The 27,506-nt window shown below is 41.7% G+C and overlaps 1 protein-coding gene across 5 annotated transcripts in view; it reads right to left on the reverse strand.

The window, feature by feature from the left end:
- Window positions 1-6,853: 6,853 nt before the first annotated feature.
- Window positions 6,854-27,506, reverse strand: part of BCL11A (B-cell CLL/lymphoma 11A (zinc finger protein)) — a 110,807-nt gene continuing 90,154 nt past the window's right edge. The window contains exons 3-5 of one of the 5 annotated variants that reach the window (XM_006868027.1): window positions 24,122-24,223; window positions 18,090-18,232; window positions 6,854-8,361 (exon numbers count right to left, since the gene is read on the reverse strand). In XM_006868027.1, the coding sequence (XP_006868089.1) occupies window positions 8,260-8,361; window positions 18,090-18,232; window positions 24,122-24,223 (347 nt within the window). In that variant the 3' untranslated portion in view covers window positions 6,854-8,259. Of the gene's footprint in view, window positions 8,362-12,956; window positions 18,233-24,121; window positions 24,224-27,506 lie in introns of those variants that run through there. The other 4 variants (XM_006868026.1, XM_006868025.1, XM_006868023.1 and 1 more) reach the window with 4 other exon arrangements.

The following is a 27,506-nucleotide window of genomic DNA, read 5'->3' on the forward strand; positions in this document are numbered from 1 at the left end:
CATAGCAACCCTGTACAGGGTTTCCGAGGCTGTAAATCTTTACGGGAGCAGAAAGCCTCATCTTTCTCCTGTGGAACAGCTGTTAGTTTCGAACTGCTGATCTTGCAGCTCGCAGCCCAATTCGTAACCACTATGCTACCAGAGTTCCTAATTCTTCAATATTGCATCCCCAGGCTTGAATTTTTTCTTCAGATCTTTCAGTTTGGGAAATGCTGAGTGTGTTTTTTTTCCTATTGATTTCCTAACTCTTAGATCTTCACACTTTTCATTAAATATTCTATCCTCTTGAGCTGCCTTTTGAGACTTTCTGTTTAGCTCTTTTACTTATTCATTTCTTCAAATCACTTTGACTTCTTTATATTCAATAGCAAGTTTCAGAGTTTTCTAATATCCATTTTGGCCCTGTCTTTCTCCTGACTTCTTAACGACCCTTTACTTTCTTCATGAATAATGTTCTTTATGGCATCCCATATGTCTGGTTTTTGGTCTTTAGCGTCTAAAGCATCTAACTTTGAGATGGCCTATAAATTCAGGTGGAGTATACTCAAGTTCATATTTGCCTCTCCTTAACTTGTTGGAATTTTATTCAACCTCAGGTTGAACTTGTATACGAGCCATCAAACATAGCAAATTCACATGAAACATTAGCTGACATCATTATACTAATTAACCAATAGTTTCCTTTTTACCAAGCTCCAGACCATCGGCCTGCTGAAAGATGGCATTTTGGACACCTCCTGACCATCAGTCCCCAAGTAGCAAAAGAGAGACACCAGGTGTAGAGAGAGGGAATATCAGCTGGATGACCATGTCCATGGTAATGCCAGGATCACACCCTTGAGCTACTGACCTACTCTTTGCACAAAGGAACATACAAGTACACTCCCAGCATATCAGCTTGTGCCCAGAGAGAAGAGAAAATGCACTCTCAGAGAGCGTGAGTCATAAGAAACTCCACAGTTAGGTAGGGTGAAGGGTGACGACTACCAGCAAATCTATAAAAGAAAATCTTTTTTGTGCTCCTGAGTTTTGAGCTTTGGTGAGTGTCTGAAGAGGAAGATTTGCATTTTGGATTTTCCTCTTCGTGTGGAGAAGTAGACAACAGGTAAAGGCAGCCACTCAAATGGGGATGTGATCAACTTTACAAATCTTAAAGCAGAAAAGAAGATAATCTCCGCATACTTCCCCCGCTGATTCCACATTTCTGAAAAGAGGGGACTAGTCAGCAGGCAGGGCAGAGTGGAAGAGAGAGCAGTGGTAGCAGGAATTGCCTGTTTACACCACTGTCTAAGGAAATTCAAGGAACCATCACAGGGGAAAATCACGTAAATCACTTCCTCATAGACCATCCTCAACAGGGGTGTTTGATTTGCCGCTGCTCTGGGAGGCTTCCTGCTGACTTGCTCCGATTTCAGGGATGACTTTGCCTGTATAGGCTCTAAACAGCTGCTCCCCACAGCAACTGCAGACCTGTCAGGCCTTGAGACATTCAGAGTCAGCCCATGTCCACTCGAAGAAGTAAATGTGAATCAAAGGATGGTTGACGAAAGGAGTGGCAGCAGAAAAGCCCAGCCCAGCAGATCTAATACGTGCAAAATATGCACGTCTCTAAACAGAACCAATGACTTCTGAGCAAAAGGGAAAATGAATGCAGTTTCATCCGGCGCAGAAAAAGAATGTGTGGTATAAATCACATATTAAGTGAAATAATCCTCCTCAATCCAAAATTGTACACTGTTTCAATCAACCTTCCCTTTTATCTGGAATCTTTGAGTGATGCAATTGGCTAATATGCTCAGGAGCTAACCAAAAGGGTGGAGGTTAGAGTCCACTCAGCGTGGCTTTAAATGACAGAGCTGGTGATCTTCTTCCAAAAACTCAGCCATTGAGAACCCTATGGGGCAGTTCGCCTCTGACACACCTAGGATGTTCATGAGTCAGATTGTCTCAACTGCAGCTGGGGTCCCGTTGAGCAGATTCCGACTCATAATGACCTTGGAAAGACAGAATAGAACTGCCCCATAGGGTTTCCTAGACTGTAATCTTTACGGAAGAAGGTCACCAGGTCTTTTTCTATGGAGGAATGACTGGTAGCTTCAAACCTCTGACCTTTCCGTTTGAAACCAAGCGCTGAACTATTGAGCCATCATGAACCCTTTTGGTCTCATCACCATTTGACTCAGATTAAATAGTCTTCATAATAAAACTCAGGTCACACTATTGGCTGTTTAGATTCTCCAACAGGATGTGCTGTGACCTCAAATTCAAATTAAGTGGGTGTTTCTCTTAAACCCTGTCTGGAGAATAGAACAGATTGTGAGGTCTATTTAAGTCATTTGAGATGAATTTGGTTTGATGAGTAGCTCGGTTTTTTTATGACCTTTTGGCTTTAAAAGGTCATTTCCCAGCAATTCTTGATCCATAAGTTTATTCCCACTGCTGAAGGGTGAATTAAAGGGAAAATCCTTCCAGATAATGACCTAACTGCTCTCTGTCATAAGGTATACTACTTAGGAATAACTGAACTACAGTATATGCTTACATACTCCTCACTAGGACTGGCATCAAAACGAGTATTAGGTTTCACTCCAAAATCCTTCTGAAATGAACGCTTTTCTGCCATGCCTGTTTCTGAAGTTCATAGGTCACAAGGGAGAAATTTGCTGCTTGAGTTCTTTTGTATAGGAGCTAAGAGATTTAGGCTCCAATGGTGGCTCACCGCTAACTCACTAACTAACTTTAACTGTGAGGTGTGAAGCTTGGCTCTGACTTTTCTTTAAAGCTATGTGATTGTAGGTAATTTGGTATGGTTCCTGTCAGGTTTAGCCTATTCTTGTCCTACCTAATTTGTAATCACTAGGGAAACAGATTCAGTTGTGCATATAAACGTGTTTCTGTAAACATTGCTCTTGCTGCTGCCATTGACAAGTTGGCCCCTGACTCATGGTGAACCCATGCACAACAGAATAAAAACGGACAGATCATTCACCTTCACCCCCCATGGTCATTTGCAGATTGGACCATTGTGATCCCCTGTTTGATTTTCAGAAGTAGGACGCCAGGTCTTTCTTCCTAGTTCATCTTAGTTTGGAAGTTCCACTGAAATCTGTTGGACATCATAGCAACAGACAAGCCTCCACTGGCCCTATGAGGTGCATAGTCTGAGAATCAAACTCAGTTCTTCTGCTTGGAAGAGGAAAACCCAACCACTGAATTACCAATGGCCCCCTATTGTTGTTTTTGCTTTCGAGTGGGTTCCGACTCATAGCGACACTATATAGGGTTTCTGTGGAGCAGCTGATGGGTTTGAACTGCCAATCTTGCAATTCACAGTCCCATGCTGATCTTATAGTGCCACACCAGGAGTCCAATGTCACCCTATAAAGCTTAAATATTTTAAGCTTTTTTTTTTTTTTTAATCTAAAGTCCTATTTAAGAGTAAAGGTGATAGTATTAACAATTAGATATCTTCACTTACACTAAGATATTAAAAAAGCAGTTGTTGTTCTGGATTTTGCTAGAAGTTCTTTGCTTTACTGTAACATGGGGGAGTATAAACTAAAGACTGTTGACTCGACTAGGGAGTTAGAAGAAAAAAACATAATATTATTACATCTTTACTGGTAAAGAACTCAGACACTGGGAATCCTTGTAGAAGAAGGAAAATGTGCTCACATTTGTTGTTTCTGAACTTCCACCAAACTCAGAATTCCTCAATTTGCGGTTTTCCTCACACTATACCCAGGAGTATGCCAGAGCCATGTGACATATAAGAAGAGAAACACAGCCCATAATATACTAAATTCAGATCCTCCTCTACCACTGCTTTCGGGGTACCCTGATTCGGAAAATAGGAATTCTTTATAGAAACAAATATTAATTAACACTCAAGTTAAAACAACAACAACAACAACAACAACAACAGCCCTGTATAAAGTTTAATGATCCTCTTCTTCACCATTAACCTCACCATCTAGCCCTTGAAAAAATAAAAATATGTCAACACACACAAAACTTGGGAAGATATTCCTCACCACTTGAAGGGCTTGGCTGGAATCCAAATGCTCCTGAGAATTCCAAGCTCACGTGCTCGGGCAATATTTTGCCAAGACTGGGGTACTTAATTAGACCTCAGTAGAAACCAAGTTTGCCCTTCTTGCCTAAGCTTTTCTTTAAACTGCCATCAGTTCTTGATGCAGTTGTGTCTGAATTGGCTGGGAGGAAGTTACGGCAGGAGATACTGAGACTTTGCCATTATGAACCCAAAAGTTGAGCAGACTTTTGTTGTATAGTGTGACAGTCTACATAGATCGCATAATTAGTGTACACACACCAAGCTTGAGAGGGTAAGAGCAACATCCTGTATTTGTGGGCACCCAGGACTGTGTCCTCAAATCTGTGCTGATGTTATTGTTAAGTACCATGGAGTCGGTCCCCACTCATAGTGACCCTGCAAAGGGTTTCTGAGGCTGCAAATCTTTACGGGAGCAGAAAGCCTCAACTTTCTCCTGCAGAACAGCTGGTAGTTTCTAACTGCCAATCTTGAAGTTAGCACTGGTAGTTTTGAGCTGCCAACCTTGAGGTTAGCAGCCTGATTTGTAACGACTACGCTACCAGAGCTCCTTAAATCTGTGCTTACTGCATGTTAAACAACCAATGAAATCTCTGCAAGATGAGGTTCTACACTTCAGCTAAGTCACTGCTTAAACCGCTGCCAGATTTGTCAGTGCCTTCACCTGCTTCCACCATTCACTGCCAATAGAGAGAGGCCTTGGCAAGTCACACAGAGAGATGACTCCCTAAATCATCAAACCTATGTGAGGCTCTGAAAGTTCTAGCCCTAGCATAACACCATTTCATAATGATTTCATAAGTGACTTTTTATTTTCTTTCAACTAAAAATGTTATGAAGGTAATGTTTGAAGCTTACACAAAAAATATCCCCTGACGTCTTCTTAAAACCAAACAGTAGTTCAACTACTCAGAAAGTCTGCTTTGAACACTATGTTTTTAAAAAAACTACCTTAATGTGGGATCAACTTGACAATAGCAGCTCGAAAAATTAGATTGGAATCAGGGCTTCAAATGGTTCAAACTGATTCAGAAATGGTCAATGGAAACACATTACAAAGCAACCAAATCTCTTGCATTTTGGATTTTACCCGAGTAGGAAACAGACCGTAGCGGTGCTCCACTCAAAAATGGTGACAGACTGTGTCACTTGGAATGTGGTTGGCCACCATCTTTGAGTGGAGAATCGCTGCGTGTTTCTGACTGTGGTCAAAATAGAAGGCACAAGAGGATTGGTTGCTATGCAGGGCATACACTGCCCTTGTTTCTGTTGACCATGACTGAACCCTTTCAAAGCCCTGATAGGAAGGAACATTAAGGGACAATGATGTACGCTGAGAGAAGGAGAGTAAGAACAGTTGCAACCATTTGAAGAATATGATCAATGTGATAGAATTGAACCCATATAAAATGTTGAATTGATGTGTATATTTTACGTTGGTGTGGTGCTGTGGGTTAAAGCGCTGGACTGCAAGGTCAGTTTGAACCACAAAGTTGGTGGTTCAAACTCACCAGTCACCCCTTGGAAATCCTACACAGGGTTGCTATGAGTCAGAACTGACTCCACAGCATTTAACAACAACATTCTCAACAAGCTAAAAATGATTTTTAAATTATGGGAAAGACATAGTTTTTTGTGTGTGTTTTCATGAGGGGGGTCTTTCCTCTCCAACAAGGGGGAAAACAAACAAGCAAAACACAAGAGATATCTCTACCTGCTCCCTCTCCCTCAGAGATGCCCACTCATAGAGCTAATGTTTAACACCACTAGCTGCTAACCACAAGGTTGATGACTCAAGCGCACCCAGAGGTGCCTTGGAAGAAAGACCTGGCGAGCTACACCCAATAAATCAGACCTTGAAAACCCTATGGAGCGCAGTTCTACTTTGACAGGTGGGGTTGCCTTGAGTCAGAGTTAACTCAATGACGTCAGTGGGTTGTTTTGGGTTTTTTTTGTTTGGTTTTTTTTTGGTATTAATGATAGAAATTTATTTGCCAACTGACTCTCAGAAAAAATTATAGGTGGGGGTGAAAGCACAAACTGTACTGAAGTATAGTGAAGACCAAGTACAGTTACCAAAGCAGAGTTGGTCCAAAACTCTGTACTCTTTCAGTCCAAGTCTCCCTTTTGAAGTGTGGTGGATTTCTACGGAACAGCCCAGGGGCTTAGCGCGTTCAAGGTGGATGGTAGAGGCCCTAATGGTCGTAGATTTCAGAAACAGAGAGAACAGTGAGAGAGTTTCCACGATATAGCTTCTTGCCTGGAATTCCCATGCTCATCTAGGTGAGAGGAACTTTTAAATACCCATTGAGGACACCTGTTCAGGAAGGCTTACTTACTTTTCATGGAAATGCCACTGGGGAAAGGAGATGGCAAGGAAAGATTCTTGCTCCAAGGTCTCCTGTAATGCACACAGCTGTCGGTAGAAGAGACAACTGTGTGCCCGCCCTTCCCACTGGACACACTTGGTGTTGGTCTGTGTGTAAGTCACGTGTATGTTCACGAAGACTTGCAGCGTGTGGTTTAACATAGGGAGGAGCACTCAAGGGAGACGCAGTCCCCTTGACCAGTTAGAATTCAGTGGCTTTACCTCTGAACTAGACAACAGAAACCCCGGATTCTAAGCTTTTGTTTTTACGGCGGGGCAAGCCCTTTACCTTGATGAACCACGATCTCCTCAGTCATAAAATGGAAGTCTTCAGGCCTGGTCCGATGAGGGTCAGATGAAATAATGCCCATGAAAGCACTTTTTAAAGTCTCACGTAAAGTAGTACGCTGCTTTAGGGAGTCATGATTTATAATGAATAAGCAGGGAAGAATCTAGATGCCAATTATTTTGCTATCTTTTCACGAGGCAAGGTAATCTAGCCAGAGGGTGAATGGGTAAGATTTTCCCTACTTATGTTCACAGCCAATATGTAAATCTATAATACACAGGTGTCTGAGTTCTATTATTTATAAACCTATTTTAATATGGTATATTGTTTCTAATTATCTTCTGGATCTCCAGGCAATAGAAAACACCCAACAGAGCAAAGTCCTTTGCAAATTAGCTGGGCCAGACTTGTTTTTATCACCTGTTTGTAGACCTAACTTATTTGCGTCACTAATTTTTAAGGAATTGAGGCATTACGATGATTACAATAGTGTATTCTGATGTGAAGCTCTTGCCTCCTATAATTTTTTCCCTTATAAAATCTGCCCCAAATTTCCTGATGTAAGTAATAAAGAAGTTTTATGTTTGTTTATTTGTCTGCATTAAGATATATTTGCAGAAGATTTGGGAAGCTAAAATTAGAATATTTAATAAGCAATAAACTGACATTTATCACCTTCTCTGGGATTTACCACTAGCCCAGTGACGTTATCTTTCTCGAACTAAATTAAAAGACAAATTCAAATCCTGCATGGTAGCCACCAAAAGCATATATTTGAAAAAGAGAATTCAGTGTACCACATTATGCATTATTTAATAGTATGCAAATTATAAGTCAGATAGTTAGGAAAACCACACTTCAGCATTAATAAACAGCAACACTACTACTACATTAATTATGATATTGCTATGATTTATTCCCAAGTTTTGCATTTTGATTCTCCTTGGAAATTTATGCCATCTGATAAGCAGTAACCTATTTCCCCTTCTACACCTCCTACCCATTCCTCAAATCTGTTCCTCCTACCCACCCGATGGTTGTCTGTAGGAAAACTGGTACAGAAATACAGTCATAACCAGCTGCATTATAAGCATTAAAAATTAAAGAACAAGCCAACACCACCTAAAGCTCCAACATTTATTGTGGCAATGTTAAGCACACTTTTTAAAAGACAACATAGAATGTATAGAAACAAGGGGGTTGGGGATTCATGCTCATTTCCACAATACGGGTAATTAGGTTGGCTGGTTTCAAAAGGGCTGGGGCGTCACTCAGAGCAGCGACGTTCCATGAGCCTTCTATGCGGGACTGATTCACTGTTCCAATGTGGGTCTGTTTTTTTGTTTTTACTTTTTATTAAAAAATATAAATAAAATGGCACTGCAGGCCCAGGCAGGGAGGAGTCTGCAGGACTCGACTTCGCACAACGGCTTCTTGGAGGTTACTGTCAGAAAACATCACAAACTAGCAGGATGAAGGACCAAGCAGATGTCGGCTGGGCGGCACGTGTCCACCCCACCCCTGGGGGCTTCAAATTTTCTCAGAACTTAAGGGCTCTCGAGCTTCCATCCGAAAACTGCCACACATCTTGAGCTCTCTGGGCACTACGCCGAATGGGGGTGTGTGAAGAACCTAGAAAGAGGTTGGGGACAGAGGAGGGGGGGAAAAAAAAGTACAGGTGTGACTTGGCCCACTGATTTTCTGTTCTCTAACTAGCTTTTTAAATTTTTAACTTAAATCAACCACAGGTTGAGCCACCGGCATCTTAAGCATGATTTCAAACTCAATGTCCCCCTCCCCCTCCACAATCTCTGACCTCTGAGTGGCTTTCCCACGCCTCCCTCCCCTCCTTCCCCCAAAGGACCCAGACACCTGCCCCTCCCTCCCAATCATATGAGAGTCCTAAGAAACTCGGGACACACCTGGAAGGAAACACTTTTCCTTCTGATTGAGAAAACTTAGTAGGAAACAGCTCTTTGGTTGAGGATAACAGGGAAGGGGAAAGGGAAGGAGGACATTTTTTTTTTTAAATAATAATAAAACTATAAAGAAACAAAAAACCAAATCGATGTAAAAGCAGCACAACAAAAACATGAAATGTCATCAAGTTCAACGTCAAAGCAGCCAGAGTTACAACAGGCGAACAAGTTTCTGAAGAGAAAACCAGAACCCAAAATTGTTGCTCCCAAATTGCACCAAAAACTGCCTGTAGTTGCTTTTCCTCTTCCTTTTTGGTAAGGGGGAAAGGCCAAGGTGAAGGGCAGAAGGGAGTGGTTATTTTCCTCCTCGTTCCTCCCTTGCTGTGTACATTGACTGGAGGCAGCAGAGCTGGGAGTCCGGATGTGCCGAGGAGGGCTACTACTGTGGCATTCCAGGCCTCGTTGCCATGGCGACTGGAGCAGGGGCCTGGGGCCTCCTCTCCCCTGACTCCACGCCGCCGCAGGAGGCCCGGGGTCTGGAGCTCAGCTGCTCTCAGGCTTCCCCCCCTGAGCAGTGGAGACCTGGGATGAGGGGCCTGTTGTGTCCAGGTGGGCTCTGGGGACTCTCATTCCCAGTCCAGCGCTAAGTCTCCGTCGTTGTGACCCTTTTGGCTGATATAGGCAATCAAACTCATCAGACCTGCTACCAAAATTTAAAGTCCCAACATACAAAACATGGCATCAGGATGGGCATGTACCATGTTCATGGTTATTTAAAAGCACAACGCCCTATGGATTTTGAGGGGGGAAGGTCCCATTTCCAAGGCAGATTTCTGGGAAACCTGCTTAATTTGTCTTTTTTGCTGTCTCTATGAAAGACCTACTACATCTGTTCCCTTGAAATTGTCTTCGCCACTTTACCCGAAAGGAAAAACAGTATTTGGATCAACCACTGAACTGTGTTCAACCAAGTTGAGGTACTTAAACACAGTGACCTTTGTGAACTGTACTGGTCTCCTTTCCTGTTTAGAAGAGAGGAGTTAAAGACCATAGAGAACACTAGGAAATAGAGAGAGAGAGAAAAAAATCCGGCCCATCCCTCTAAAGGCTGATTTGTTGGCCAGGTGCGTTAGTAATAAAGTGGGCTAATGGAACAAGATGGCAGCAAATAAAAGTGTATGCCAACAACCTTTGTCTACCATCCCTGGAATTGATGTACACATTTCCAGTTCCGTCTATACACTCTGATGTCCAGTTCTCTAAAAATGAGTTCATTTATTCTTAGTTAGAAAAACCTGGAGGGCCTCAGAAGACACTTAAGGGGAATCTACTAAGTGACACAGGCCTTTTCAAAGTAAACCGTTTTTAAAAAATCATTTATCTATGCAGGTTGAAAAAAACACTGCAAATCCCATCCTCACACCGGCCAAATTCCCACTGTTTTTTTGTTTTTGTTATTTTCCTGTAAAATGGGACATTGACTGAGAAAAGAGAATGGGATGGTTACATTCTTGAACACACTAGGCCCAAGGACAATGGAAGAACAGAATCATAATGAAGAACACACAGTTACAGCACAGGCATAAAAAATCATGTTTGTTTGTGGTGTACATGGTTGGGGAATGGAATTTAAAAAAAAAAAAAAAGAGAGAGAGAACAAAAAACGGAAAAAAAAAAAACACACCACCAAAACACTGTATTTCCTCCCTCACTCTGAATAAAATGCATAAAGTAAGATGAGGCATGGGGCTTCCCAACTCCTTCCAGGAAGGCCTAAAACAATCCCAGTACCTTTTAGCAAACTTTCAGCGTCTGTGAATAAACCACCTCGTTTCCTTAATTCTCAAATTGACGTTTTATCTAAACCCCCCTTTCCTTCCCGAATTCTCACTTCAAGCATTATGAATATATACAGTATATATGTATTGCATATACAAAAATGGTATTTAAATAAACAGTTACATCCACAGAATGCCCTGGGAAAAACTCAACTACTTCACACTTCCTGACATCGCTACTACAAACGAAGAAGCATGTGTTCGCCTCACTTCTTAGCAACCTTTAAAATGTGTTGTTTTCAGTCCTGTGGTAGGCCTTAAAGAGAGGACAGTAAATGGTCTCAGGATAAAGGTAGGACTGCGAAAGAGTTTCTGGATTAGCATCTGTCAGAAATAGTATTTGCTATATTCCTGTTTTTGAGATGTTTTCAAACTGAAGACAGAAAAGAACATTTTAAGCATCGGGAGATCAGGTTTATAGAGTATTACACATCAGGAGTGTCACAAAAACTTACTTGAGAATTCTGGAAAATGTTAATGTTCTCAATGTTTCCTCATTTAAAAAATATATCACAAATTCATTTTACTGTTGGAAATGTTTTCTATCAAGATTTTTAATTTTAGGATTCCGGATACAAGATGTCATTTATAAGTTATATCCTTGTTGGCTAGGTTTTCATGCTTTTATTGTTCACTCAGCTTCAGAAATAATATTTTATAAGAAGGCTTCAAGAAGTCAGGAGACTAAGTAACCTCAAGAACCTGTCTCCCAATAAATTTATTTAACTTTGGGACCATGTAAATCAAACATAATCTGTGATTTATCACCAGATGTTTGTACCCCTCCCCATTCCCCATTTGATTTAGGAAATTTGAACATACAAGTATACAGTATCCACCATTAATTCTGTCTGTCAGACTGCAAAACCTAATTACACTAAGAGCATCATATACTGAGAAATTAAAATGAATACTATATATAAAGCCTGCACAGCTGCACTCAGAGCTCCTAATAAAAAGAGTAATAGGGACACACAGAAGTTTTATGGGCATTTAATATGGTGGAGCAGAGTCACCACATCTGAAACAAGCATGGTACTGGGGCATATTTCTGTCTTGCACAGCATTTTGGAAACAAGTTTGAAGTTAACTAATCTAAATCTGTATCTTGTCCCTGTTCACTGACAGTTACCAAGTTCTCCAAAGTACCCTCACAAACCCATCCCAGCTGCTCTCCAACAGCCTAACAGGATTCCTTTGCCCCACTTTCTGCTTCCCACCCAAGCTGGCTACTCTTGCCTCAGATAAAAGGCAGGCCATGAAAAGACCACCTACCAGGCACTGTTATTGTTGTTGTTAAGTGCCAGTGAGTTGGTTCAACTCATAGGGTTTCCGAGGAGCAGCTGGTGGGTTTGAACTGCCAACCCTGTGATTCAAACCGACCTTGCGGTATAGTGCTTAGCCTACAGGGCCACAACAGGACTCCTAGGACTTAAGAATTGACCTGGGCAAGAAAAAAATGCTATTACCAGAAGACAACAGGATGGCTTTTGTTTGGATTTTTACAAAAATAAGAACAATGTCGTATCTGCTCATCTACAACCGGAACAGGGAGACAGTAACACAGAGGTAAGTGTTTTAATAAAGCAAATAGATGCTGTAGCATGCAGTATTTGTAAAAAACTGACAGTACAGATCTCCACTGAGGGAGTTTTGTTGGTTTTTGTTGTTGTTCTTTTGCCTTTTTTTAAGACCTAACTAACTTGCTTTTCAAAGATGGTGTTTGGGTAACATTTCAGCCACCCCGTTGGTTGATCAAAAGATTAACTGAAGGGTAAGGGTATTCTCACCCTCCATTTGGTGTCAGTCAAGAAGACGCTATAAAAACATCTGTGAAATCAAGGGTACCAGGGACCTCAGAACCACAAGGCACTCTACCATGAGGCTCAAGAAAGAAGTGGCTCATTCCAGATTAAGCCACATCTGGCTAAACCCTTTGTTGCTTTCTTTCGGTATTTTTTAACTTGACGCCTTTGTTTCTGAATTTTTAGATTTGGGGTGGGGTAGGGTAAAGAACTGATCTTTTTAAAAAAAAAAACCACCTTTTTTATATTATGTACTATGATAGGGCAGGGACGAGAGAACAGAAAAGAACTTTTAAACAACAAAAACAGCAAAAATATCAAAGGAAATAAAAGCTTAAGATGACATTACCAGTTAGTTTTCATTTATATCTGAATGGATTACTGCTAAGAGATGGAGGAAAAGTTTTTAACATCAGACTGAAAAACATTTTCTATTTCTTGAAAATTATTCTTGAACTGTAAAGCCTAGAAACTATTTCTATGGTTTGAGATATGTCTATTTTAATATAGTAAGTACTTTATGTTCCTTTAGGGTATAATACACGCATCAAAATGCCCATAGAAATAATCCTGAAAAAGACTGGCTGGCCTTCTCTTAAAACCTGTTATTTTCTTGAAAGTAATTTACAGAGTGTGTCAAATGAGGACACAAGAAGCTTACATTGTGTACTTTAATTTTTTTTTTATTTTTTTCAATAAAGGGACAAAATGGGTGTATGAACAGGTTAATGCAGACAACTGCCAAAAAAACACAGACAGTGGTTTTTCCAATAGAACTTAACAAAGACCAGAAACAAATACAATAAAAAGCCAGGTTGTAATGACCTTTGGTCATCCAAATAAAAAAAAAATAATAAAAACAAAGAAAAATAAAAGATCAAATTAAGTGCCTCTGTTTTGAACAGGGTACACAAGCAGTAATAAATAGTGAACTCCCATAGTAAAAGATAAAATTTCAAGTTACGACAAACAGCTTTCATTACAGGAATAGAAAAGGCCAATAACAAAATATTCTGCATTGCCATTTACAAAAAAGTATTGACTAAAGCGGGCTTTCTCTTTAATATGCTTTGCATATGAAATTCTTTCCAATCTAAATATAAAGCACCATTTAGTTTTTGGCAATGAAAAAAACTGCAAAACATTTTTTTTTTCCTTTTTTTTTTTTCTTTCTTTCTTTTACTGCATATGAAGGTAAGATGCTGGAATGTAGGGTGATAGAAGGAAAGGGACAAAAAGCACACTACATAACAAACCAACGTTATTAGCTTGCAGTACTGCATACAGTATGGCAGCAGGAAAAAAGAACAAAAAAGGATATGTACAACCTCTATGACAGTCATTCGTGTGACATTCTAACAGGCTCCCCCAAACCGCCATTATATGGCTTCTCATCTGTACAATGTCACACTTTTTTGTCTCTCTCTTTTCTTTTCTTTTTTTTTTTTTTTGAAGCATACAAATAATTTGCACTATATTATCCTGCCAAATTAAAAAAATATACTGTGGCAGCCTGTCTTTTTTTTTTTTTTTCCACTACCAAAAAAGGTACATTGATACCTTTTAAGAGAACAAGCAACAGTTAAAAATACAAGCTTCAATATAAATACTATAGTGCCTAACACTAGATGAACATTTAATTCAAATACCATTCTAGAAATACAGAAAAAAGACCATAAATGTGTTTTAGCATAGGAATCAACATGAGTGTGCATTTTCCTATATTTAAGTACTATATAATCTTAAACCTTTCCCCAATGTATGTTTTTTTTTTTTTTCTTTTTCTTTTTTTTTACAACCTGAAGAGCGGTGTGTATCCAAGGCATAGAATTTCCACTACCATTTTTAAATGGATTACAAGTCTTGTAACACCACCAAGACAATGGAACCCTAAAATGCAGTTCCCCCTAAACATAATGAAGTGTTTTTTAAAAAATTTTTTTCTTAACATTTATATTTAAAAAAGTTTTGTACAAAAAAATTCCTTGCACTGTAGAAGCGAAAGCAATCATTCATTTCTATGTTAAGTGTGTTCTGTTTCCATTCACAGCGCTTGCAGTGTTGTGTGTCCAAGTAAGTTAGCTCATTAGTCAAGTAAATGGCTGGCAAAGTTTTTGTTTTGTTTTGTTTTTAAAAATGCTCATCAATGAGATTGTGTTCTTTTTTTTTCAGCATTCTTGCAACTTTTCCCTTAAGTATAGACCTGTAAACTGGGAAAATTGTACAGTGCACTTAATTGTCCTATCTGAGCAGGTTTCTTTTATACTCAACCTCTGTACCTCTGATTAGAGAAAAGATACAGATTTCACAGGCAGAGTCAAGTGCTATTTGAACACCAACTGGGGCAGATGCTAGCTTAATAAAAAAGAAAAAATTAAAAAAATAAAATAAGAACAATGAATCTTCTTCCATGTTAACACAAATAGCACACAGTATATGGAAAAGAAATGAAGTACAACTTTTAGGGAGCACAGACATCTATACTGCTACCCTTAAAAATTCTTTCTCTTCTTTTTTAAGAATGTCACATTGAAACGCACGTCTTAAGAATTCATAGTTAATCATCATTGTATCAATATTAGCTTATATATCTGTTCTAGTTTAAAATGGCAAATAGTACCATGTTGTGCTAGTGAATCACATATTTTCCCCTCCATTGGCCTCTATCAAACCTTATTGTCAGTCTCTTCTCTTTAAATATGATATACAAGGTCTAAACATTTATAATTTGATTGTCCATTTGACAACCAAGTTCGATGTGGATCTCTTTCTTTCGGTGCCAGAATTTTTTTTTTTAAAGGACATTATTTAAAACAAGTATCTTCATAAGATGAATCCCTTACTAATTATTTAATGATATTTTGGGGCTTTTGCACGTTACACATTCTGTTTAATCATCATTAAAAAAAAATAAAACTTTAGGCAAAATAGCCCATTTCTTTTAAGCTCTCACCAGGAGCGAAATAGCTTTTATACTGGTATAATCAGTTTTGCTTATAAAATTAAAGGGAAAATGATGATAAACTAGGACATAATGGGTCAGATTTTTAGGTAGCCATTGTTGTGAGAAATATAATATAGAATTATATGCTAGGTTCTAAGGTTTATTACCTCATCCAATGCTGAATTAAGCTACAAGTTTATAACAAGTAGAAAGAACCATCGATATGGTTTTAATAAATCCAAGGCACTCATATTTTAAAACCAAATGATAGAATAAATTTGTTTTGTTTTTCTGTTAATTTGTTAATTCAAGGCCTTTTTACCCCAAACTTTCCAATTGATACTTTTAACCCTTTAGAGACAGACATTTAGCTCATAGAGATTTTTTTTTTTTTTCAGTGCTATCTATTCTGTCCTTAGAGGGTTAATCCAAAGACTGTTTTTCCTCCTCACATTATAAAATAAAACTGTACATGATATGTATTACAGAATGTATGCAGCATGGTCTTTATTTCTCTCTCTCTCTTTTTCTCTCAGAACGGAACTGGAAACAGCAACATGTTTGCTCAGCAACGAATCAGGGACAATTTAAAATAGCCATAACATACCATACATGCTGTCTAAGTTTAAAAAACAAAAAACAAAAAACATACACAACATGTAAATTATTGCACAAGAGAAAGGCTCAAAGTTTGCGTAAAATGCAATACTATTGCCCCATACAGATCATGCATTCAAACGGTGAGAACATAAAGGAAAAAAAAAAAAAAGAAAAAGAAAAAGAAAAAAGAAAAAAACAGGTGTGCTGGTGACAAGCACTCTCATTTTTCTTAGCTTCCGTTATTTCTGTTTGTTTGTTTGTTTAAATCACATGGGACTAGAAAAAAATCCTACAGGGAATAGGGCTGGATAAGGGAGGGAGGGGCGGTGAAAAACGGGGTGTCAGGTGGGAGTGAAGGAGGGGTATTAATATACCTCTATTCAGTTTTTATATCATTATTCAACACTCGATCACTGTGCCATTTTTTCATGTGTTTCTCCAGGGTACTGTACACGCTAAAAGGCATCTTACAAATTTCACATTTGTAAACGTCCTTCCCCACCTGGCCATGCGTTTTCATGTGCCTGGTGAGCTTGCTACTCTGGGCACAGGCATAGTTGCACAGCTCGCATTTATAAGGCCTTTCGCCTGTGTGGCTTCTCCTGTGGACAGTGAGATTGCTACAGTTCTTGAAGACTTTCCCACAGTACTCACAAGTGTCGCTGCGTCTGCCCTCTTTTGAGCTGGGCCTGCCCGGGCCCGGACCACTAATATGGGGCGTGCTCCCTCCACTTCCCGTGCCGCTGCGCCCCGAGATCCCTCCGTCCAGCTCCCCGGGCGGCGTGGAGAAGCGCAAGCTCCCGTTCTCCGAGGAGTGCTCCGATGAGGAGGCGAAAGGCGATTGTCTGGAGTCTCCGAAGCTCAGGAAGGGATCTTTGAGCTGCCTGGAGGCCGCGTAGCCGGCCAGCCACTGAGAGTACACGTTCTCCGTGTTGGGCATCGCGGCCGGGGGCAGGTCGAACTCCTTCTCGAGCTTGATGCGCTTGGAGAAGGGGCTCAGCGAGCTGGGACTGCCCAGCAGCAGCTTTTTGGACAGGCCCCCCGAGGCAGACTCGCCTGGGGAGCAGCCGCGGCCATTAACAGTGCCATCGTCTATGCGGTCCGACTCGCCGGCCACCGAGTCTTCGTCGCAAGTGTCCCTATGGCCCTCGGCCTCGGCCAGGTGGCCGCGCTTATGCTTCTCGCCCAGGACCTGGTGGAAGGCCTCACTGAAGTGTTGCATGGAGCTGAGCACCATGCCCTGCATGACGTCGGGTAGGGCGCGGCCCTCATCGCCCACGCCCACCACGGCACCCCGAGAGCTGTTCTCATGGTGGCGCGCCGCCTCCAGGCTCAGCCCGAAGCCGTAGTCCACCCTCTCGCTCTCCGTCAGCTCCTCCTCCTCCTCTTCCTCCTCTTCTTCCTCTTCTTCGTCATCCTCCTCTTCCTCCTCGTCCCCATTCTCCGGGATCAGGTTGGGGTCGTTCTCGCTCTTGAACTTGGCCACCACGGACTTGAGCGCACTGCTGGCGCTACCCACCAGGTCGCTGGTGCCGGGCTCCGGGGAGCTGGCGGTGGAGAGGCCGTCGTCGGACTTGACAGTCATGGGGGATGACTTGTGCATGTGCGTCTTCATGTGGCGCTTCAGCTTGCTGGCCTGCGTGCATGCGTGGTCGCACAGGTTGCACTTGTAGGGCTTCTCGCCCGTGTGGCTACGCCGGTGCACCACCAGGTTGCTCTGAAATTTGAACGTCTTGCCGCAGAACTCGCATGACTTGGACTTGACCGGGGGCTGGGAGGGAGGAGGGGCGGATTGCAGAGGAGGGAGTGGGGGCGTCGCCAGGAAGGGCGGCTTGCTACCTGGCTGGAATGGTTGTAGTAACCTTTGCATAGGGCTGGGCCGGCCTGGGGACAGCGGTGGGCTAGACGTGTTCCCTGCCAGCTCTCTAAGTCTCCTAGAGAAATCCATGGCGGGAGGCTCCATAGCCATTGGATTCAACCGCAGCACCCTGTCAAAGGCACTCGGGTGATGGGTGGCCAGGGCCATCTCTTCTGCCCCCAGGCGCTCTATGCGGTGGGGGTCCAAGTGATGTCTTGGTGGTGGACTAAACAGGGGGGGAGTGGGTGGAAAGCGCCCTTCTGCCAGGCCCGAAGCCTCTCGCGATACCGATCCTGGTATTCTTAGCAGGTTAAAGGGGTTATTGTCTGCAATATGAATCCCATGGAGAGGTGGCTGGGAAGGACATTCTGCACCTAGTCCTGAAGGGATACCAACCCGCGGGGTCAGGGGACTTCCGTGTTCGCTTTCTAAGTAGATTCTTAATCCATGAGTGTTCTGTGCGTGTTGCAAGAGAAACCATGCACTGGTGAATGGCTGTTTGCAAGTTGTACATGTGTAGCTGCTGGGCTCATCTTTACCTGCAAAATAATACAACAGCAAAATCAATGTTTAATCATTGAGGCAGCCATCAGCAGAAATTGCTTATTTATGTTCCCCCCTCCAAGCCTTCCCTGCCCTCACCCCCAAGGCCTAAACCTTCCCAGTGCCTGGAACATCTGGTGGTTAGTGCTCAATAAATATGTGTGGAATATGTCTTCCTACCACTAAAGTCCATTCTAAGAATTTTTCTCCAGTCCCCTAAAACAGAAAAATCTAGACCAATTTGAAGACCCCTACATCCTAGGCAACTTCAGCAAACTTCTGTATCTTCCCATCAACTGTGGATTGAGGCATGCGATTTCATCTCTCCGTGCCTCGGCTTCCTCATCTGTTAAATGAGGGGCTTAGACAAGTGACTTAAGGGAAATGTTTCTGCTTCCTAAATCCTATCAATCTATGATTCCCCCCTGAGTGTCAGATGAACCTTCTAAACAGGCAATCAGTTCATACAGACATCAAAAAAAGAAAAAAAAGAGGAGATCCACTCACTACAATTCACTATAGTCCTAAAGAGGCTTTTTATCTTGGTCTGAAACATACTAATTGTTGAAACTGCTAAAAATAAGAAAATGCTCAGAAAATAATTCCACGCAAGAGTGACTACTAACAACCCCTTTCTCACATCCCAGCCTGTGTGAGGGTCAGTGAGTTCCAATTCAGGCCCCATCATACCTCATAGGGACTTCCATTTTTATCTTAAGGGATGCTATCAAAGTCTCAAAAACAAAAATTTAATTCAGAGTTAACCAATAGGTTGTATCAAATCTTTAGGAGTTGTCCCTGAATCAAAGTTGGGAGGAATGACTGGTGCCAACTTAAGCAGACACAGCATCCTAGTTTAAAGAACAGTTAAAGCAGCCAGCACCATGACAGGCAGCAGGCTGAGAAATGCTACACTAGCCTCCTCCTCATTATTTTGAGAGGCTAACAACGTGAACCAAATTATACAACATCCTGCGCCCTCGCCCTCGGCTGAGACTCAGCTCCAGTTGAGAAAGAAACAGAAAGATACAGTTCAGCTAGTCAACTCTTTGGATAGTAGCCAAGCCGTCTGGAGAGGGGCCCTGCTTAAGTCACATTATTTCTCTCTCACTGAAAAGAACCCGAGAGTGGTAAATGCCACTTTGGCAAAGAGGGACCAGCTTGATTTCACAATCATTTATTTTGGGAGATAGCTAAATTAAAAAAAATATCTAGACACCAAGGGAGTAACTAACCAACAGTTTACCAGTCAACTGCAGCATTAAGAAGGACACAAATGTTGATGGCCAAAGGATAAGACTGAGAAAAATGGCTAACTTGCCAACATTCTGAAAAAGAGTGTATAAAAAACTATTTAGAAATAACAAAGTTTCCCCTCTTCTTTTAATACAGGGGCTTGAGAAGTTGTTAAAAGTCATAGCTGGTATTTGTCAGTAACTTTTCAAAAAGAAAAGAAAAAAAAACAATCAGGGAGGTAAAGAGCGGGAATGAAGAATTAATCACTTATATGATTCTTCCATTTAGCAAGTAAGAAAGGAAAGCTGGCAGGGTCTTCTCAGGAGCCCCAAACACTGTCTTGCAAAACAAGACAGTTCTGCTGAAGCACTTGTCTATGTAGCGGCAACTCCCGCCCTGACCTTGTAATTTACTTTACAATGCATTTATAATCTCACTCAATATATCCCACTCCTGGGTAAATCTCTTTAACAAGATTAGATGATAAGATACCAAAATTAGGTTTCAAAAACATTTGCCTAATGTGGAGGGGAGGGGGAAGCAGAAAGATTTTGAAAGAAATCGCTGACATTAGTATCACATTATCTGCCTATTTTTGTTTGCCTCCTCTCTTCAAAGGGAAATAAAAAGCATCATTGAGAGTATTTTCATAAATTTTTGGTTGTTGTTGAACAATGACTTGGGTCCCAAATAGGCAGGGAAAAAACTATCTAGTTCCAACTACAGTGACCTTCTGTGGCTTTATCCTTTGCCTTTCTGGGGCTCTGTGTGATTATCATATATTTATAGCTGACAATCTGAATTGAGTAAGTAAAAAGGAGATGTGTCAGCTGAAGCAAGTCTTTAACACGCTCACCATTACTCCAATGGCTTTAAAATCATATTTTATCTTCTAATATTGTATGGAAAGCCAGGACAGGACCCATAATTAGTGATGCTTGCTTCGCACCCACCATGAATGCAGCCTGTTGAAAAATATGGAAATCTGTGGCATACAGCACTACATCAGGGGTCTCATTTGCACCCTTCCAAAAAGACCTAAGCGAGAAATGTCCATTGTATTTTGCTACCCTGAGTTCCCCCCACCCCCCACCCCACCTGCAGCCAGTTATATGATCATGCTACGGTATGTTAACACTGTGATGTTACTCTCTCCTCTCTCCCTCATATATCAGGTCAGAGAAAATGGCATTTTATCTTATAATGAGCATACAACATACAGTTTTCTCTATCGCATTTTAGTATTCCCATCAACTAGATATTCTAGATCATGAGGGCAGCTAGTGTAATCATAATGTCAATGAGAAGGGCTGTTACGATTGAGACTAAAGATTACATGGAAAGAGCTGCTTTGAAACTGGTAATTATTACCAGTCCACTAATAGCAAATGATGCATTACAGTTTCACCATATAATCTGTACCTCACTCAGCTCGTGCCAGCGCAGCATATTATATTACAGTGCTCACAGATTCTAAATTCCTAAACTGAAGTCATCAATAAATGTGTTACCTGCCATAATTTGTGAAATTACTTTGTTCATAACATCTTTGCTGGTTTAGAAAGACCAGAATTGATTTCCTGCATGGCAAAATTAGGGCTACATTGATTTATTGACGTGTAAAATATAATAATATTCTTCATTTACTCTGATGAAAATCAACTTCTCAATTTGAGAGCCTCATTGGGCATTCACTAGGATTGTTTTGATTTAGAGCAATAAACTGAGGTCTGGCCCCCAAGCCTAGGAACTTGTGGCATCAAAAGAGATTTTATTTTATTTTATTTCATGGGAAGGAATGACCTAGTTCTAGTTTGTCACCATGCTGAACAGTTTTATATACTGGAAAAATTTCTGTGCCTCAGGATTTAGTACAAGGATGTCTGAGGCAGGACTCCTGGTTCTGCTATTTACTACTCGTGTGACTCTGGGGCAGTCGTATAATTCCTCTGAGCCTTAGGTTTTCCATCTGCAAAATGGGCATAAAAACTGTACCTTCAAGAACTGTCACGACGTTCAATGGCCTTTTTGTAAACTATCAGGCCCAATGTGAATATGAGTTTTCATTACTACCAGGCTTGATTAATTGCCAGAGTAATGACTAACCAACCACATCACACACCCAGAATGGCTTCCAGAGGGAAAGTCTGAATCAGGCCTCATATACTCAGAAAGGAGGCTATAGGAGAATGAGGGGTTAGAGGGGATGTGCCATTTAGTGACTGGTCTACAGGCACAGAGAAGTCACAGGTTCAAAGCTCTGAAAGCCAAAGGCTTTCAGCTGAGGTTCATGCAGCCGAGTGCGGTGGGGTTCTGCTTTGTTACAGAGCTCCCTGGAACCCCACAAGGCACTTCCATGTACCTTATTCTGGTCACTCCTAAACTGTCTGCTGGTGTGGGCACCCTGCTTTGTAGGGAATGGGTAGCAGACAGGTTCTAGATCAAGCTCCTAGTTTCCCACCCATCCAGTCAAATTCACTGCCTTCAGGAAGACCAAGAGAAAAAGAACAAAATCATTTCCCAGGTGAGTAGTCCTTGGACTCTCAACTCCACCCTCCTCTCACCTACCCTACTCCTTCTTTCTCTGCTTCAAGGGTGGCTCAGTTCCCACAGCCAAGTGTGGGCCCCAGGCACCCCCACCAAAACTAGGGAGTTCTCCCCACCCAGCCAGCATGTAGGGACTCGAAATCATGAGTCCAACCCCCTAAACTCTGCAATCTGTGACCTAACCTAGGCTTGGGCCCAGCTGGGGGGGAGGGGGGGCAATGAGGTGCTTTTAACCCCTGCACCACCCAGCCCTCAGGATCCAAGGCTTGTGAAACTCACACAATAACTCTTTGTTTCCCAAGATTACCTAGGAGTTAACAAAAATAAACAACTGGCTTTGAATTTGGTCTCAGGGTGAATGCCCTGCCCTGCAGACACCTTTCATTGAAATGGGGAAGTCTAGTTTACCTCCCATCTAGAAACAGTACCCTTTTTGCCTCAACTCCTGCATCTTGCTTTGTTACTCTTCCCACAATCCCTTGCCTTTCTCTTTTCCATTCCCCAACATGTTGGTTTTCATTAACTTCCAAAATAAAAATACTTTTCTTAAATTAAAACTAGATGCCACACTTGCTTTTTCCCTTGAATTGGCTTTTTTGTCCTTGGGATGGACTCCATCCACTCCCCCATACCACTTTTTAGCCATGCATGATTTCATACCATTTATTCCTATACATGATTGCTTTCAAATACAACATTTTTCATAACATTTTTATAAATGTATAAATTTAAATTTCATAAAAGATCGCCAATATAAAGGCTGGCTTTCACAAGTAAATGGATGGTGTTGAAATACTTAAATTTTAACAATACTGTAAATTTTTCTCTGAAATTGGGGGGAAATATACACACACACACACACACACACATACATACCTATAAGAGTAGGTCAAAAAGTACTGCTTTTAGGGCCTCAGATCATATGTGGATAGGTTTATTCCAAAAGTATGTCTTTGCTATAAAAGTGGATGACTGCAGACAAGTTCTCTCATTAATAGACTTGTCTTGGTTTCATTAGGGTGCCTTCCCTATGAAAACGATATTTTAAGGGGACTTGCTGGGCCATCTCAATTCACGGCAGAGAGATCAGCTCAGAAGGTCATGGCCACTGTTATTTGGAACTCCAAAGGAGTAATCTTGATAGATTTTCTCAACGGACAGGGACTTATTCTAAAGAAGTTTTAAGAAAATTGAAAAAAGGCCAGCAAAGTTACACCGAGGATTTTTTTTCCCATCACAACAATGCACCTGCTCACCCTTTAAGGGTAGCCATTCCAGGACTGTCTTACAAGAATTCTGTTAGGAACCTTACCCCATCCACCCTACTGTCCTGCTCTTGTTCCTTTAGACTTCTTTTGATCTCCAAACTCAAAGAACATTGGAAGGTGACTTGAGTCCCTTAAGGGTCCCCAAACTGCCGTTTTGAGGTGGTATAAATCTAAGAGAGTAGACTTATGTAGGAAAGAGACGGAAGTGTAGATGGAGGGTATACCAAGAAAACAATAGCTTTACATTTTGATATTTTTAATAAAAGTGTCTATGATTTTAAATGTAGCAATACTTTCTGACTTACCCTCATACGATGTGATGTACCATGTATATATTAAAAATGTACCGTGTTTAGTACACAGGTAGATACATATTTAATAGCATTAACTCTAAATGGATTGATGAAAGGGTAATTCCTCCTTGTGGTTCTGGCCTCTGCTCAATAGATACATGCCACGGAATAAATTCAAAATCCTAAAGGAGGCATGAGAGACAGTGTCCAGCAGTAACAAGGACTCTGTGGAGGCAGAAACATGGCCAGGCGTCAGGCTTGAAGCCAGACTGGACCCTGAGGAGGAGCCTCGCAGAGATGGGTGCCGTTAGCCCCATGTCTTCAGTGAGGAAAGATAGAAATACCGGGAGGGAAAAAGCCACTGGGGGCTGACTCAAGTGGTGGAGCGGGTGCCAAATGAGTCATGGAATAATACGTATGCGGTGCCAATCTATTTTGAAAGTAACTCCCTTCAGTACTTAAAAAGTAAGGGTAATTTCCAGAAACTCTCATCTCTACACACATGGACATGTATTTGTAGAAGAAATAATGCTCAACTTACAAATACCCTGCGGGGCGTATTCTGCACTCATCCCGGGCGTGGGGATTAGAGCTCCGTGTGCAGAACGAGGGGAGGAGAGGCCCCTCCAGTGCAGAAGTTTATCTGTGAAAGAAACCCAAAATCAAGCACTAAAGCTATAAACAATGTGCATCGTAAACCACAGGATATCACATTTCAATTCCATTAAAATAGATTAGCATCATTACAACAGCCTTGCAGATAGTTAACAGGCCCAAGGCCTACAACAAAAGAACAGTGGAGAGTTGTTTCCCACAGTTTTGTTTTGTTTTTATTTTGGGTCTTTTTTGGCAAAGGGGAATGAGTCTGTTTTAGGTATGGGGAGACTGGTTGGTTCATTTACTTGCTTATTTGTTGTTGTTTGATTGTTTTCTTGAGAAAACAATCTCGTAAGACCTGTGAAGAGCAAAGGGAGAAATGGTCATATATTTTACATAGACTGGAAGAATGAGGGGGTTTATCTGCAAGGCTGGGTTACATGCATACATTTACTTTATAGAGAAATCCAAGCAAAAAGCAATACATTAATAGGACACAACTGAATTTGTGAGCCATTTCTCTACCCTCCGTGCTCCACTGCCCGCCTCTTGCCAAGCTATATATTTAGGGATGGACCCTCAATGATCAGGCAGCCTAAGCATTTCTGGACTTGGTTAGACCACACTATAGAATTCTATCAACAGAGAACCCATAGAGGAATGTCTTCTCATAACATAAAGTAGTGAAGAATAAAGATTAGACCTCTGGGGTTAAAATCACACTGGCCAAGTTCCCACCTTTGAGAGTGAGGACTCGAGTCATTAAAGAGCCAAAAAGGAATTGGCAGCTCACTAATAGCAGCATCTACCTTCCATCCCGCTAAAATGACTCCTCATACTAATAAACATTCCTTCCTAGTGGCAAATCAACCATTTCTATCATATAACATCTTTGTGAGAAAGGAAATATTTGATTTGTGCAATCTGGAACTTCAGTGGTTTGTGTGGTAAGTGTCTAGCTCCTGCGTCTACCTTTAGCTAACTAACCATGTGGATGTCAACCGTGAGACAGAGTGGAGGAGAGATGAAATCGGAGACGCATGGTGTGTCCTACAGGGTTGGAGTTTGTGATGATTGGCGAAGGTAGGAGAGAAGAAAAACAAATTTTGATGGTGAGTAAACAGAATATGTTTTCCATTAGCTTAGTATTAAGAGCACTTAAAAGTCTTGCTGTTATACTCTAGGATAGCAGGACTCAAGTGTAAAATACATCCTGTTTTCCTTATATAGGCCACACTGCCAAGTGCAGCCACTCAGGCAAGATAAAGTTTCCTTTCATGATGAGCTTGGTTGGAAATAATGTTGTGTGGCTCATGCAAGTTCTTACATAAAGGAGCTCTGGTAGTGTACTGCTTACGAATCGGGCTGCTAACCTCAAGGTCAGCAGTTTGAAACTCGTGGGAGAAAGATGAGGCTTTCTGCTCCCATAAAGATTTACAGCCTCAGAAACCCTGTGCAGGGTCACTATGCGTTGGAATCGACTCCATGATACTTAACAACTAGACCTACAGGGTCCTGGTGTGGTTCTGTAGCATAAGCACTGGACTGCTAACCATTTATAAGACTAGTGGTTCAAACCCACCAGCTGCTCCTTAGAAACTCTATACAGGGTCATTATGAGCTGGAACCAACTCAATAGCATTTAACAACAACTAGACTCTGGTAGCGTAGTGGTTACGAATCGGGCTGCGAACCTTAAGGTCAGCGGTTCGAAACTACCAGCCGCTCCGCGGGAGAAAGATGAGGCTTTCTACTCCCGTAAAGATTTACACCCTCGGAAACCCTGTACAGGGTCGCTATGGGTCAAAACCGACTCGATGGCACTTAACAACAACAACAGACTTGCAAAGGGAGACTTTTGTGGATGCCTGATCTAGCAGAGAGACAAAGAAAAACTACAAAATGAAGCAACACAAGAAGAAGATGGGACTTTAAAAAAAACATGTTTTCAATTTATTGTTATATGAATCGAGACTATAGTGTAAAATTAACTAGACTGAGTACATAGTACTAAGGAGCTCTGGTAGCGTAGTGGTTACAAGTTGGGCTGCTAACCTCAAGGTCAGCTGTTCGAAACTACCAGCTGCTCCATGGGAGAAAGATGCGGCTTTCTGCTCCTGTAAAGATTTACAGCCTTGGAAACCCTGTGCAGGGTCACTGTGTGTTGGAACTGACTCCACAGCATATCACCACCATTCATAGTACTGGAGTCCTGGTATGGCACTGTAGGATAAGCACCGGACTGCAAGGTCACTTTGAACTGCAAAGTTGGGGGTTCAAACTCACCAGCTGCTCCTCAGAAACCCTATACAGGATCACTATGAGTCAAAACCAACTCAACAGCACTTACCAACAGCAACAAATCATAGCACTTTTCTGTAAGATACCTGAGACTCCATTTTCGCACTTGTTCTTGCGTCAGATTTTTAATAAGTTAGTGCATTGCCGAACTGGCTATCCTTTTGCTAAGAAATGCATACATTTGAGGTTCTTTGAAGGCCCCAACACGAAAGCAACAAGGTACTTGGACTCTTGCATGTGGAAAGTCTAATTCCAAATTCCCTGACATTTGCCCTGGGAAAGGAAGCCAGAGGCCTCCAGCAAGAAATGAGAAAACTGTTAACCTAATCCAAACCCAGTCACTTGCACGTATGTCTTGTTTGGCAAACTTGTCTACGTATCATTTGGCCCGACCAAGCTAAGCTGTCTGGGCCAGTTCTCCATAAAGCCAGTCTACGAGACAAAGCAAGGCCTCATCAAGGGTAAGATATTGACTATCTAGCATAGTGTACTTCTTTTTTTTTTGAGTTGTAAAAAATCTTAAGAGATGAACAAGTCTGTGCCTTCATTTTGTAAGCAGGGAAGCTGAGGTCTGGAGATATTACATGGGGGTGAGAATTAGCGTTAGTCTATTGACTCCAACTCCAGTACTCTTAGCTGAGGTACTTACTTCCCTACCTCTGCTGTTCATATCCTGGTCGGCACTGTCTAAGAAGTGCCCAATAAGGATTCTTGCTCTACTGACCAGCTGCCATCAAGTCAATTCTGGCTCAAGGCAACCTCACATGGGTCAGAATAGAACTGCACTCCATAGGGTTTTCAGCGGCTGATCTTTCAGAAGCAGATCACCAGGATTTTCTTCAGAGGTGCCTCTGCGTAGACTTGAACCTCAACCTTTTGTTTAGCAGTTGAACACGTTAACCATTTACACCACCCAAGGTCTCCTACTAACCACTAAGCAGTGCTTCAAAACCTCTGGAGGGAGAGTCTCAGCCCAGTAGTGTGGAGTGAGGCTTTCACAAGATCCAAATGGTTTCAAAATCAGTAAC

This window comes from Chrysochloris asiatica, unplaced genomic scaffold, assembly GCF_000296735.1.
Source record: "Chrysochloris asiatica unplaced genomic scaffold, ChrAsi1.0 scaffold00114, whole genome shotgun sequence".
Taxonomy (NCBI): domain Eukaryota; kingdom Metazoa; phylum Chordata; class Mammalia; order Afrosoricida; family Chrysochloridae; genus Chrysochloris; species Chrysochloris asiatica.